Consider the following 12,474-nt stretch of genomic DNA (forward strand, 5'->3'; position numbering starts at 1 on the left):
CGAAAAGTCGCCCAATTTTTCTCTTTACCATTGGTTTTGGGGCAGGAAACTATCGAAGTCATGGGGAGCCAAAGTTGAAAAGTCGCCCAAATTTTTTCTTAACCATTGGTTTCTATGGGACAGGAAATTGTCAAAAGTCGCGGGGAAAATCTTCACAAGTTGCCCAATTGGGCTACCAAATCGCGGGTTTGGCAACCCTGCACAGGGGTGTAAATTTCAAATGAAGTTACCCATTCAAGTAACCCCATTTGAAATTCACACTCCCTCTGTGAAGATAAAGGTCGTGTTTTCCATAGGAGGTGTATGAATTTCAACTGGACTAGTCCAAAAGTATGTTTCTACACCATGGGGTACAGAAACCAGTAGCTTGTTATTTCATTCTCATTTTGTGCCCTGTATTTTCATCTTTTCTTTGAATCAATGGTACAAATTTCATTTAATGTTTATCTAACAGAAATTGGGATAGCTGTACCACAACTTCACAAGCATTACTTCATCACAGAATCGTGCATTTCTGTGAATAAAGTTAATATAATTATTCATAACAAACATCATCAACAATGCAAAATATGAAACAAACTATCAAACAATATAAAGATTCTGAAAACATTGAACATTAAGGATCCAAAATGAGCGTTTATTATGCGTTTCGACAGTATTTTTTGTGGGACATGAGAGCACCTCAGACCTATCAAATTGCATTCTGAATACGAAGCATGTCTTTCTGATATCAAATAATTTTCATTTTTTAAAAATCACAATATAATACAAATTTTATGACAAATTATAAAAATTTGATATTTTTCAATTTTTGATATATAACAGTCCTCGAAGTAAATTATATAAATCTAATGATATATTCTTAAAGTGTATGTAGCAGGGAGGAAAAGCCGACGGTCAATTGAAAATTTTGACCTTTCATATTGAAGATATGGATTTTTTCCCAAAATGAACTAATTTTTGTGTGTGTTTTGGGAAAAAAATCCATATCTTCAATACGAAAGGTCAAAATTTTCAATTAATCGTCGGCTTTTCATCCCACCTACATACACTTTAAGTATAAATCATCAGATTTATAAAGTTTACTTCAAGTACTGTTAAATATCAAAAATATCAATTTTAATGATTTGCCATAAAATGTGTATTAAATTGCGAATTTCAAAAATCAAAATTATTTGATATCAGAATGACATTCTTCATATTCAGAATGCAATTTGATATGTTTGATGTGCTCTAATGTCCCAAAATAAATACTGTCCAAACGTTCATACCCCAGCCCTTAAGTAGTCAACACTTCACAGCCTCATCCGCCCAATTTACTCCAAAAATGTTGGATTTTTATACCATGCCTAAGAAACCTACATGATGTCTGCGTGCATAAGATTTCTTGCAGATTTGGTTCTTTGACAACGACTTTCTTTGACAAAAGCCTATGGGACACCGCAATACGTACAATTACGCATAACTCACAAATTTATGCAATGTTCGTAGCAAAAGACATTTTGTAAACAAGTTTTTTTTGTGGATATCTGTTGAACCATACTATAAAAAGGGGATGCTAAAATCACGAAATACCACTTTAAGTGACATTTTTATTTAATAATCTACCGCAAAAAGAAAAATATTGACTTTTTTATCTTCTCAACTTCCATCTTGATCTGTGTCTCAAAAATTGTATACCGACACTAGAATACTCCATAATATACTGTAAATGTGTAAATTCTTGCACTATATTTATTTGTGCACATTTTGCACCAAAACAGTTACCGCATAAATAACAATGTACAAATATAATAGAATCACAAATTTAAGAGCAAGTAAAAAGTTCCAATTGGCGTAGTGCTGAAAATTACCACTTCTACAGTAACAATGGTCTATTCCAGTTGAAATCCATACACCCCCTGTGGAAGACATGACCTTGATCTTCCACACAGGGAGTGTGCAATTCAAGTGGGGTTACCTAAATGGGTGACTCCATTTGAAATCTACACCCCCTGTGTTGAAGATTAATGTCATGTCTTCCATAGGGGGTGTATGGATTTCAACCAGAATAGCCCAGTAGAAGATCAATAACATTTAATAGATAAATAAACATGCTAGTCAAAATAACATCACATGTGTCATGCAGTTTACTATCATGCATCCTTAAAACTTCATCTTTTGAAAAAAAGTAACAAAAATACACAAACAAACATATAAGTTTCCCATGCTCAAGACAAAAGGTCATTGTTTATTTCATGCAAAACAAACGGGTAGACAAAACATTTGATAACAAATACTTGTCGTCTTTTTTGAATAATACTTGCAAGCTTTTTTAAAACATTGGTATTAATTTTAAAGCTTACCTCGTACTGCAACTACGATAGAGATCTGCATAGCATCGATATTGTTTGTAGCGAAGCATGAGTAGGTGCCGCTGTCATCAACATTAGCAGCGACAATCATCAGTGTGTCGTTGGATAGAATTGTAATACGCCCTCTTGGGACGACAGGGAAACCATCTTTGTGCCATCTACAACATTAGAATAACAAAAACACAATTATTGACATGTTGTTATTGACTGCTCAGTGCCAGAAGTGGGTAAGTACAATAGCTGCCATGCATATGTGTAGATGAGTACTGTGTGTAAATTGCCAAATATTCACAGGGCAGCTATTGCACTTACCCACTTCTGGCATTGAGTAGTCGCTATAGATGTTTTGGTTAGAAAAATATGTTATCAATTCAAGTACTTCACCTATAAAGATTGAAATAAACCAATCTAAATTATGGGTAAACTATGATGACTAAAACTATTTTTTGTAAAATAGAGAAAATTTATGCACACATACAAGCATGCACATAGAATGCTTAATATGCAAATCCAGGGGCCATTTACAGTATAATCATGAACTTTTAAAATGGCACATAAGTATTAACTGGGTCATCTATAAAACCCTAAACAAGTATTTTGGTCACACTTTACTCCCAAAATAGCAGAAAACACCCAGGTCTTAGCTAGAAATTGAGGTTTGCCCATCATTTGAATAAACTTGCCTGTCCTATAATTTGACATAATTACCAGTCTTCTACAGCCCATTGGGGGTTCAAAGATTTCAAATATGTGTTGCTATGGCCTTGTTTTGCAAATCTGGTTTACTAAAAGGCATCATTTAATTTCCCCCTCCTAGGGTGGCTAGCTAAGATATTGAAAACAACCATTATTTTACCATTTTACATATGAAGTCCTGTTAAACATATGTCTCCTTTTTTATTTCAGATTTATGATACTTTGACACCTCATCGAATCCCTTTTTTAAAGCTTTTTACAGCTTTTGCATGAGCATGATATCCACAAGTGCTCTTCCCCCATGCACTCACAACCACCCACCCACACAACCTCCTGCAGCTACAAAATGTAATCTGATGGTACTGCCTTCATCTTGAATTCAGGTTCTACTACACACTCACCCCTACCGCTACACACTTGACCTCCTACACACCCCACCCCAACACACCCCTACACTTTACCTAATAGTAGGTTGAGGTTCTCCTGCAGCCACACAATGTAATCTGATGGTACTGATTTAATCTTGAACAGCATCTTCAGGTTTTACTACACACTCACCCCACCCCTACACACACACCCTCCTACACACCCCTACACTTCACCTAATAGTAGGTTGAGGTTCTCCAGCAGCTACACAATATAATCTGATGGTACTGCCTTCATCTTGAACAGCATCTTCAGGTCCTACTACACACTCACCTCACCCCTACATACACCACCTCCTACACACCCACCCCACACCCACAGGTTGAGGTTCTCCTGCAGCCACTCAATGTAATCTGACGGTACTGCCTTCATCTTGAACAGCATCTTCAGGTTCTACACACTCACCCCTATCCCTGCACACCCCACCTCCTACACCCCCACACACCCTACACTTTACCTAATATTAGGTTGAGGTTCTCCAGCAGCTACACAATGTAATCTGATGGTACTGCCTTCATCTTGAATGGTGTCTTCAGGTTCTACACACTCACCCCTATCCCTGCACACCCCACCTCCTACACCCCCACACACCCTACACTTTACCTAATAGTAGGTTGAGGTTCTCCTGCAGCTACACAATGTAATCTGATGGTACTGCCTTCATCTTGAATAGTGTCTTCAGGTTCTACTACACATTCACCCCCACTACTACACACTCCACCTCCTACGCACCCCTACACTTTACCTAATAGTAGGTTGAGGTTCTCCAGCAGCTACACAATGTAATCTGATGGTACTGCCTTCATCTTGAATGGTGTCTTCAGGTTCTACACACTCACCCCTATCACTACACACCCCACCTCCTACACACCCACCCCACACCCCCTACACTTTACCTAATAGTAGGTTGAGGTTCTCCAGCAGCTACACAATGTAATCTGATGGTACTGCCTTCATCTTGAATGGTGTCTTCAGGTTCTACACACTCACCCCTATCACTACACACCCCACCTCATACACACCCACCCCCACACTTTACCTAATAGTAGGTTGAGGCTCTCCTGCAGCCACACAATGTAATCTGATGGTACTGCTTTAATCTTGAATGGTGTCTTCAGGTTCTACTACACACTCACCCCCACCCCTATACACACCCACCCCTACACACCCCTATACACTTCACCTAATAGTAGGTTGAGGTTCTCCAGCAGCTACACAATGTAATCTGATGGTACTGCCTTCATCTTGAACAGCATCTTCAGGTTCTACACACTCACCCCTATCCCTGCACACCCCACCTCCTACACCCCCACACACCCTACACTTTACCTAATATTAGGTTGAGGTTCTCCAGCAGCTACACAATGTAATCTGATGGTACTGCCTTCATCTTGAATGGTGTCTTCAGGTTCTACACATTCACCCCTATCACTACACTTCCCACCTCCTACACACCCACCCCAACACCCCCCTACACTTTACCTAATAGTAGGTTGAGGCTCTCCTGCAGCCACACAATGTAATCTGATGGTACTGCCTTCATCTTGAATGGTGTCTTCAGGTTCTACTACACTCACCCCCACCCCTACACACCCACCCCACCCCTACATACACCACCTCCTACACACCCACCCCACACCCACAGGTTGAGGTTCTCCTGCAGCCACACAATGTAATCTGACGGTACTGCCTTCATCTTGAATGGTGTCTTCAGGTTCTACACACTCACCCCTATCCCTGCACACCCCACCTCCTACACCCCCACACACCCTACACTTTACCTAATAGTAGGTTGAGGTTCTCCTGCAGCTACACAATGTAATCTGATGGTACTGCCTTCATCTTGAATGGTGTCTTCAGGTTCCACAACAAACAATGGTGCACCTAGGTGATCAAATAATAGCACAATCTTAGTAATGAAACTTGGCTTTCAAGGAAAAGTAAAAAAATCATTCCAAGATATCTATTGATAACCTAGGGGTTTCTCAATTTTGGATTGGCGGGGATATGGCGCTGGGTCTCAGAAAAATTACGCTAAAAAAACACCAAATTTGACAAAAATGATATTAACTTTTTTTGGATTTTGAAATAATTTTTGTTTAAGATTAGGATAAATCTGTTAAATTCTCAAAAATGTTCAAATATTTGTTAAAAACAATGAAAAATTTGCATTTTTTAAAGAACATTTGAACTTCTCTCAAGCATGTCTTGTTTTTAATTTACACCTCAAATCTGTGATACCCAAGAGCCTGAATTTGCAGCACATCAAATCCCCAGTTTTGATCATATTACTTATAAGACTCAAACTATGTTCACCAAAATTAAACACGTTAAAAGCCACTGTTTAATTGCTACCTACTTTGTACTCTAAGTTCAGTGGTCACAAATGTATCTCCAATTGCATTCAGTGCTTTACACATATACTCGCCGGTATCCTCAGGCTGAAACAAGACATATCAAGAACAAAAGTAATCACTAAAGTGCAAAATCAAAAATTGATTCTTCCACTGAGGCAGAGTAAGTTTCAAATGGAGCTGCCTAATGTGTTCATTCCATTTGAAATTCATACTCCCCCTGTGGAAGATATATCCAAAATCTTCCGAAGGGGGAGTGTGGATTTTAAATGGAATAAACCAATAAGGCCAAGAAAAAAAATTGTTTGCTTGCCCTCAATTGAATTTTAACAATTGGGTTGGTCGGTCGGGATTTTTTTTTTTTTAATTACTAGGAAACTCTAATGTTTGTATTAATTAAGGCTCAAAATATGAAAAATCAGACAATTTTGGTGTCAAAATGAATCAACTAACATTAGAAAACAACTAAAATGTTGAACACAAGCTCTAAAATGCATTTTTTTTTTACATCTTCAGAATGCAAAATTTGAAAAGAAAAAAAAACTTTTTCAGGAATTTCCAAAAATAGGGTTGGTATTCTTTTGTACAGTAAATAGAAAAAAACCTTTCTTCCGATTTCCAAAATAAGGGTCGGTCGGTTGAGGGCAAGCAAACATCTTCTTTTTTTTTGGCCTAAGTATATTGCATAAGAGAAAAGGATACAAATATTTCACAAATACAAATATACAAACAGAAAAGCCTGATTTTAAAATGAAATTGAAATCACTCACCTTTTCAATTATTTAACCCTTCAAACAAATCCACTGTGTGCATGGGTTGAATGGAACAATTTTTGAACCAAATTAAGACTACAATATTTATGAAGATCTTATCCTTATAGTTTAGTGGTTTAAACCTTTGATCACAACACAAAAATTTGCATACCTGGAATTTTCAGTTGACACTTGACTTTCATCAGCATACTGGCAACCCAAAAGATCTTAACCTTATTTGGGTTGCCAGTCTGCTGATGAAAGTCGAAGTGTCGACTGAAAATTCCAGGTACGCAAATTTTTGTGTTGTGATCAAAGGTTTAAACCACTAAACTATGTTTACTACCAACACAGATGAACTTTCATTCTAATCTTAACCTTATCTTCATTTACAGACCTACACCTCCAGTACAAAATTACTATATGGGGGTGTAATGCAAATATGGGTCCCACTTTTGGTCCTCTTTTGGTCCTCTGGTATAAAAAATGCCCCCTAGGTCAAATTTGGTATAAAAATGAGTTATTTTTCAAATTAAAAAAAAAAATTGTCCTAATTTCACCTAACTGGAGCCCAAATTTCAAAATAAATTTTGGAGACATCTCAGGAATGGAAATTGGAACAAATATCGCCAGCCTACTACGCTACTTTTTGTAATTTTGAGAACAAATTACATAACGTGGTTCAAGCTTGCATTAGTTACGTAATCACCCTAATTATTTCTGATAATCCCCTTTAATTTGTATCATTATTTGTTCTTGAGCAAAGATTGGTGAATAAATATGTTTAAAGGCACACTTGAACCATATTTTATAATTTGTTCATAAAATTACTTGGGCAATTAGCGTAGTAGGCTGACGATACGGGTCCAGTTTTAGATTCTCAGAGGCAAGTCCTTCCCAAAACTTGAGTACCCCCTCAGGTTCTAACTGTGTATAGTCCCTGTGTATAGTGTGTGTTCTTTCACTTGCATGCTTTTTACCCTAAAGGCTTTTATAAATGCAGTGTGCACCTTGTTTAAAATACAAAGATACATAAAAAACAAAAATGTACTTTTGCACATGTGAACTTCATAGGGAATGATTTTCAAATACTGTTTTGTTTGTAATAAACGCTCCCCCTGTAATAAATGCCCCCTCCAATTTGTCTGTGAAAAATTGACAAAAATGCAAACATTTCCATGTTATATCGTGTGAGTAAGCTTAAAACTGCATCAGTTGTCAGTCCTGTCAGTGATGATTGCTAAATTGCATGGACAAAACCTATTATGACTCCATTGCCTAATTATGGTAGAATTTCACCAGATTGTTGCTTGATGATGCACTTACGGGTGTAATTTTGATGTATTTACCACAAAAATGATATTTTCCATAGGCGTCGCCATAATGCTATATTAGTATAGCCGTAAATCCCTGCTTTCTACAGGAGCACTATCGGGAAATTTAACCTGATTTAAAAAAATAAACGGGGAGTTTATTCACCTTCAATAAATGGGTGTTTATTCACCTTCAATAAACAGGGCGTTTATTACAGATAATATAGTATGGGCTGGAGATCTATACCACTGACACTCAAGAATTAATGAGTAAGACTTTATTAGCCCTGAAGTAGCATGCAAGATGATACATCCTAACATCCTCATTTCAAATTTCAAAATATGATATTTTACTCACCACTGTACCATAGATAATAAGTGATCCATTCTGTGCTTGTGTCACCCTGTTATTCAGTGCTACTTGTCTGCCATACTTCATCCATACTATTTGTGGTACTGGGTCACCTTCTGCCACACAATCTAATACTTTAACTTCTGCCATCTTGACTCTGCCACCATTGGGAGGTCTTACAATACGAGGAGGCACTGTGGATTCAGAAGACACCAAGATCAATTAACAGTGGCAGCGCCACGGGTGTGGGGGAGGGAGGGGGCATAGGCGTAGATCCCGGGGGATGGGGGGATAACCCCCAATATTGAATTATTGAATTATTTTCTGATGAGGTGTGTGGCTCAAGCTGCCCAACCCTTTCTAAGGGTTATTTATTTTACCAAAAGGATTATCTATGCATTAAATTATGATGTATGGTTTAAAATTAGTTAATTGACTATGTTTTTTTGCGTGTAGCAGACCTTTGTCTAAGGAATTTTTTTCCTTCAAAACATAGACCAATGTCGATGGGATTTCTAGTGTGAAAGTGTAACACAAATCTTAAAATTGGTATACTGAAGTGTTAAATGTTAACCTAATATTGCGATAAAGGCGTTAAAAGGTGTCAGTGTTAATAACACTTATCTTTGAATGTAATTTTATGTTCTGAATCATAAGTTCTTTACATCGATCACCTTACCCTGATGTTTACAGAAGCATGTGCTGGTTTACTGCCGACAGAATTCAGAGCGACGCATTTGTATATACCGCCATCTGCCTTATTCACATTCTCAATCACAAGTTCACTTAAACCATTTATGGTCGGTGGGCCTGTACAAAATTAAAATAAATTATGTCAAGTTTTTGAGTTGTTAATACTGCTGTGCCAGCATCCACTTTTCAACAAAATAATCATCTATCAAACAGTAGAGGATAATACAAAAAATTCATTCATATCATTTATTCTCTAAATTAATAACTATAAAAAAAACCATGAGCTTTGCATGACTTACTGTGAATAGCGGTGCCATTGTGAAACCACTGTATATCAGGTGCAGGCACACCCAAAGCTTCACATACCAATTCCAAGCGATCATTAGCTGCTAATTCAATGTCATTAGGGAAGGCAATGAATCTGGGAGATACTGGAAGAAATGCACAATATTGACAATTAATGTTACATATTGCAAATAACCCATAAGAATTGGTGATGCCCCAGGCAGGTACTCAAATGGGTGTGGGTGTGTGGCACCTATTTTTGGGCTTAGAGATGCTGTTAACTACTTTTTTTTCTGCTGCTTCGACCAACAATACATCGTATACCCTTAATATTGTAGTGTAAGTTAAATCTCCATCTTGTTCAGATTGGGTGCCACAAGCTTCACGCACTGCGTCTTCGCGACATCTTCACTTTTCATATTCTTAATGTTTATCCAAGTAATATCATAATGTATTCTTTATCTTGCATTTTCCATTTTTATAACATTGATGTGAATTGAGATAAAAACAAATAAACTTGAACTTTAATATGGTATTATTTTGAGGAGAGTCTTAACCACCATGCATACATACCCATATGCAATAAAAAAAAAAAATTTAAATAAATTTTGGATTTATATAGCGCCATTTCCCAGACCTCTGAGCATTCACAGTGCTGTAATTTTGCTGCCATGGTGAACCATCACAATCAGATAGCATCAACTAAGCATGACCCCGGCGCACACCTATCCGCACTTAGTTTGTAACACCCACCAATTATCTGTGCAGCTCCCCAAATTCCATTGGGTGAAGGAAGTTTTTGATAACCAAACAACTAATCACAAATTTTGAAAACAGTATTAAGGTCAATACTACATGTAGGCTAATAATGAAGGGCTTTGCCCACCAAGTTGACACAAATTTATTTTTTTTAACTTTTTTACATTATCGCCAAGGACAATGGCGTGTTAATTAAGTTTCATTAATACAGATATGTGTATATTTTTACCTTGAATAGTAAGTCGTAACTCTCTGGAATCTCTGCCCACCATATTAAATGCTGTACACACATACATCCCAGAATCAGATTCCTATAAAAGGTAAATACCGCAGACAGATATATTATTGTTATCATCAATAAACAGAGTTAAGTGATTTCTAAAAATGCCTCCTTTGGCCTTCATGGACCAGGTTGTGTCACATATGTAAAGTCTTTATGCGCACTGAGTATTGGGCAAAAATTGTACACTATTTTGGCCCATGATTGGGATGAATTTTGGGAGGAAACAGGTTCCTTTCTCTTTTTCTTTACCTTCTCAATTTTTCTTGCCAGGGGACACTAAGACCCCCCTCCTGGCTACACTACTGCATAAACCCCCACATGTAATCGCCTTCAAACGTGGACGCTGTTGAGGACCATGCAAAAACGTGGTCATCTGAATCCGTACTCAATCGACATACCAAGGACGTTTTCCACCATTTTGTTTGTGTATTTTTGTGTGTATGGAATTTAACCTAGCAACTGCGGACGTTATTTCTTATATACCGATAGAGGTTGTATTTCGTGAATACATTATATGTGCATTTGCGGTCGTTTGCAGACCTCCAGAAACCGAGGACGGTCCCCCATTGCAGGGTGGTCCACGGTTTGAATGTGAAGTGCGAGTGTGTGTACTCGTTTGCTGGCAAAAACAAACACATATACACACAAAAACACATCCGACGGTCCATGGTTCAAAACTGATCCGGACAAAAAACTCTTCTCTTCATCTTCTTTCTCCCCTACTTCTTTCCTTTCTTAGTTCCTTCCCATTTGCCAAAACTCAGGGCTGTCAACTCTCACGCATTGGGCGCGAGTCTCACGCATTGGGTCACTTTCTCACGGTAAGGTAGTATAATCTCACGCCTAGATAGTAAATCTCACGCAAAAAGCTGGAAAATGAGTAAAATCTCACACATCGTCATGAATAATTTGCTGTTCCTACCCCCCCTCCCCCGCTTTTCACATTTTCGGGCGCTGTGGCTCAAATAATCATAGTTCAAAATGAACATTGGAATCAGCAAATCCCGGTACGCCTCTGTGTCACGCCAAGCAATTCCAAAAAGTTGACAGCCCTGCAAAACATCTCCAGGGCATTGGGGTTACGACACACAAAAAAAGAACAAAAAAGACACATACCTGTACTCTTTGAGTGCACTGTGTCTTGTATCTGTTGCAACTTCTTGGCCATCTTTATGCCAAGTCACCAGGGTGTTGGGGTTAAGAAACAAAAAGAACAAAAAAGACACACACCTGTACTCTTTGAATGAGTAGCGTTCCATCATCAAGTACACTGTGTCTTGTATCTGTTGCAACTTCTTGGCCATCTTTATGCCAAGTCACTGTTGGTAGTGGAAACCCTTGTACTGGACATGGAAGTCTCACATCACTGCTCACTGGAGTTGCAACATCAGGCTGCAGAGCAACTGGTATTGTAGGTGGTACTGTAATGTAATAGTTCATAGAAGATGACAGTTAATTATTTGCATTGCACAGTTCCCTAATCAACCTATCATAAACCATATTAGTAAGCTCAGGTCATCCTTACAAACTACAGTTTCAACTCCAGAGGTCAGAGGTTCAAATCCTAGTGAAAGGCATGTGATTATTCCTTTCATTCCCTAATGAACTACATGGAAAGGTTTATAAGTTACTGCTTAAACAGAAGGCTACCAAAATAGGGTACCTGATCTTAATGGCTCCCCAGAAAACATATCTAAATAGGGATGGATTGGATATGGCCAAACTGACTGCAATTATAGCCCTTATATGATGATTACATAAACATGACACTGACCTTGTACTTCCAGTATTCTCTGTCCCTGCACGATATCAACTGGATTATGCGCCAGACATAGAAACATTCCTGCGTCTTCATTCCTCACGACAGGAATGACCAAGTCGCCATTATCTAGGGCGTTGTACCCTGCCGTATTGCGGGTAGTTCTTGACCGTTCTTCATCCAACGTATGATTGGTTCAGGTACACCTGTAGCTTCGCAATTGAGGGTGACCGCTTGATCTTCAATCACTGTGTACGTTTTACGCTTGATAGCAATGGAAGGGGCAACTAGATGAAATAAGCATAAACAGAAATGAATTAGGTAGGCATTGTATAATTTGACATTAGGTTTTACTGCCTGAACAGAATTGATCATGTCTCACTTCATTTTTCTACCAAATGGACGGTAATAACTCTTAGGGATCGACATTTAACCACAAATTGCCTCA

The 12,474-nt window shown here is 38.1% G+C and overlaps 1 protein-coding gene across 1 annotated transcript in view; it reads right to left on the bottom strand.

Moving 5' to 3' along the window:
* Window positions 1-12,474, bottom strand: part of LOC140138368 (hemicentin-1-like) — a 177,172-nt gene that overhangs the window by 28,351 nt on the left and 136,347 nt on the right. Inside the window, 10 exon segments of the mRNA XM_072160275.1 lie at window positions 2,346-2,512; window positions 5,258-5,360; window positions 5,836-5,917; window positions 8,254-8,440; window positions 8,925-9,057; window positions 9,240-9,371; window positions 10,214-10,295; window positions 11,498-11,688; window positions 12,042-12,188; window positions 12,191-12,313. Of these exon segments, the coding sequence (XP_072016376.1) occupies window positions 2,346-2,512; window positions 5,258-5,360; window positions 5,836-5,917; window positions 8,254-8,440; window positions 8,925-9,057; window positions 9,240-9,371; window positions 10,214-10,295; window positions 11,498-11,688; window positions 12,042-12,188; window positions 12,191-12,313 (1,347 nt within the window).

The sequence above is a fragment of the Amphiura filiformis genome, chromosome 17 (genome assembly GCF_039555335.1).
Source record: "Amphiura filiformis chromosome 17, Afil_fr2py, whole genome shotgun sequence".
NCBI lineage: Eukaryota > Metazoa > Echinodermata > Ophiuroidea > Amphilepidida > Amphiuridae > Amphiura > Amphiura filiformis.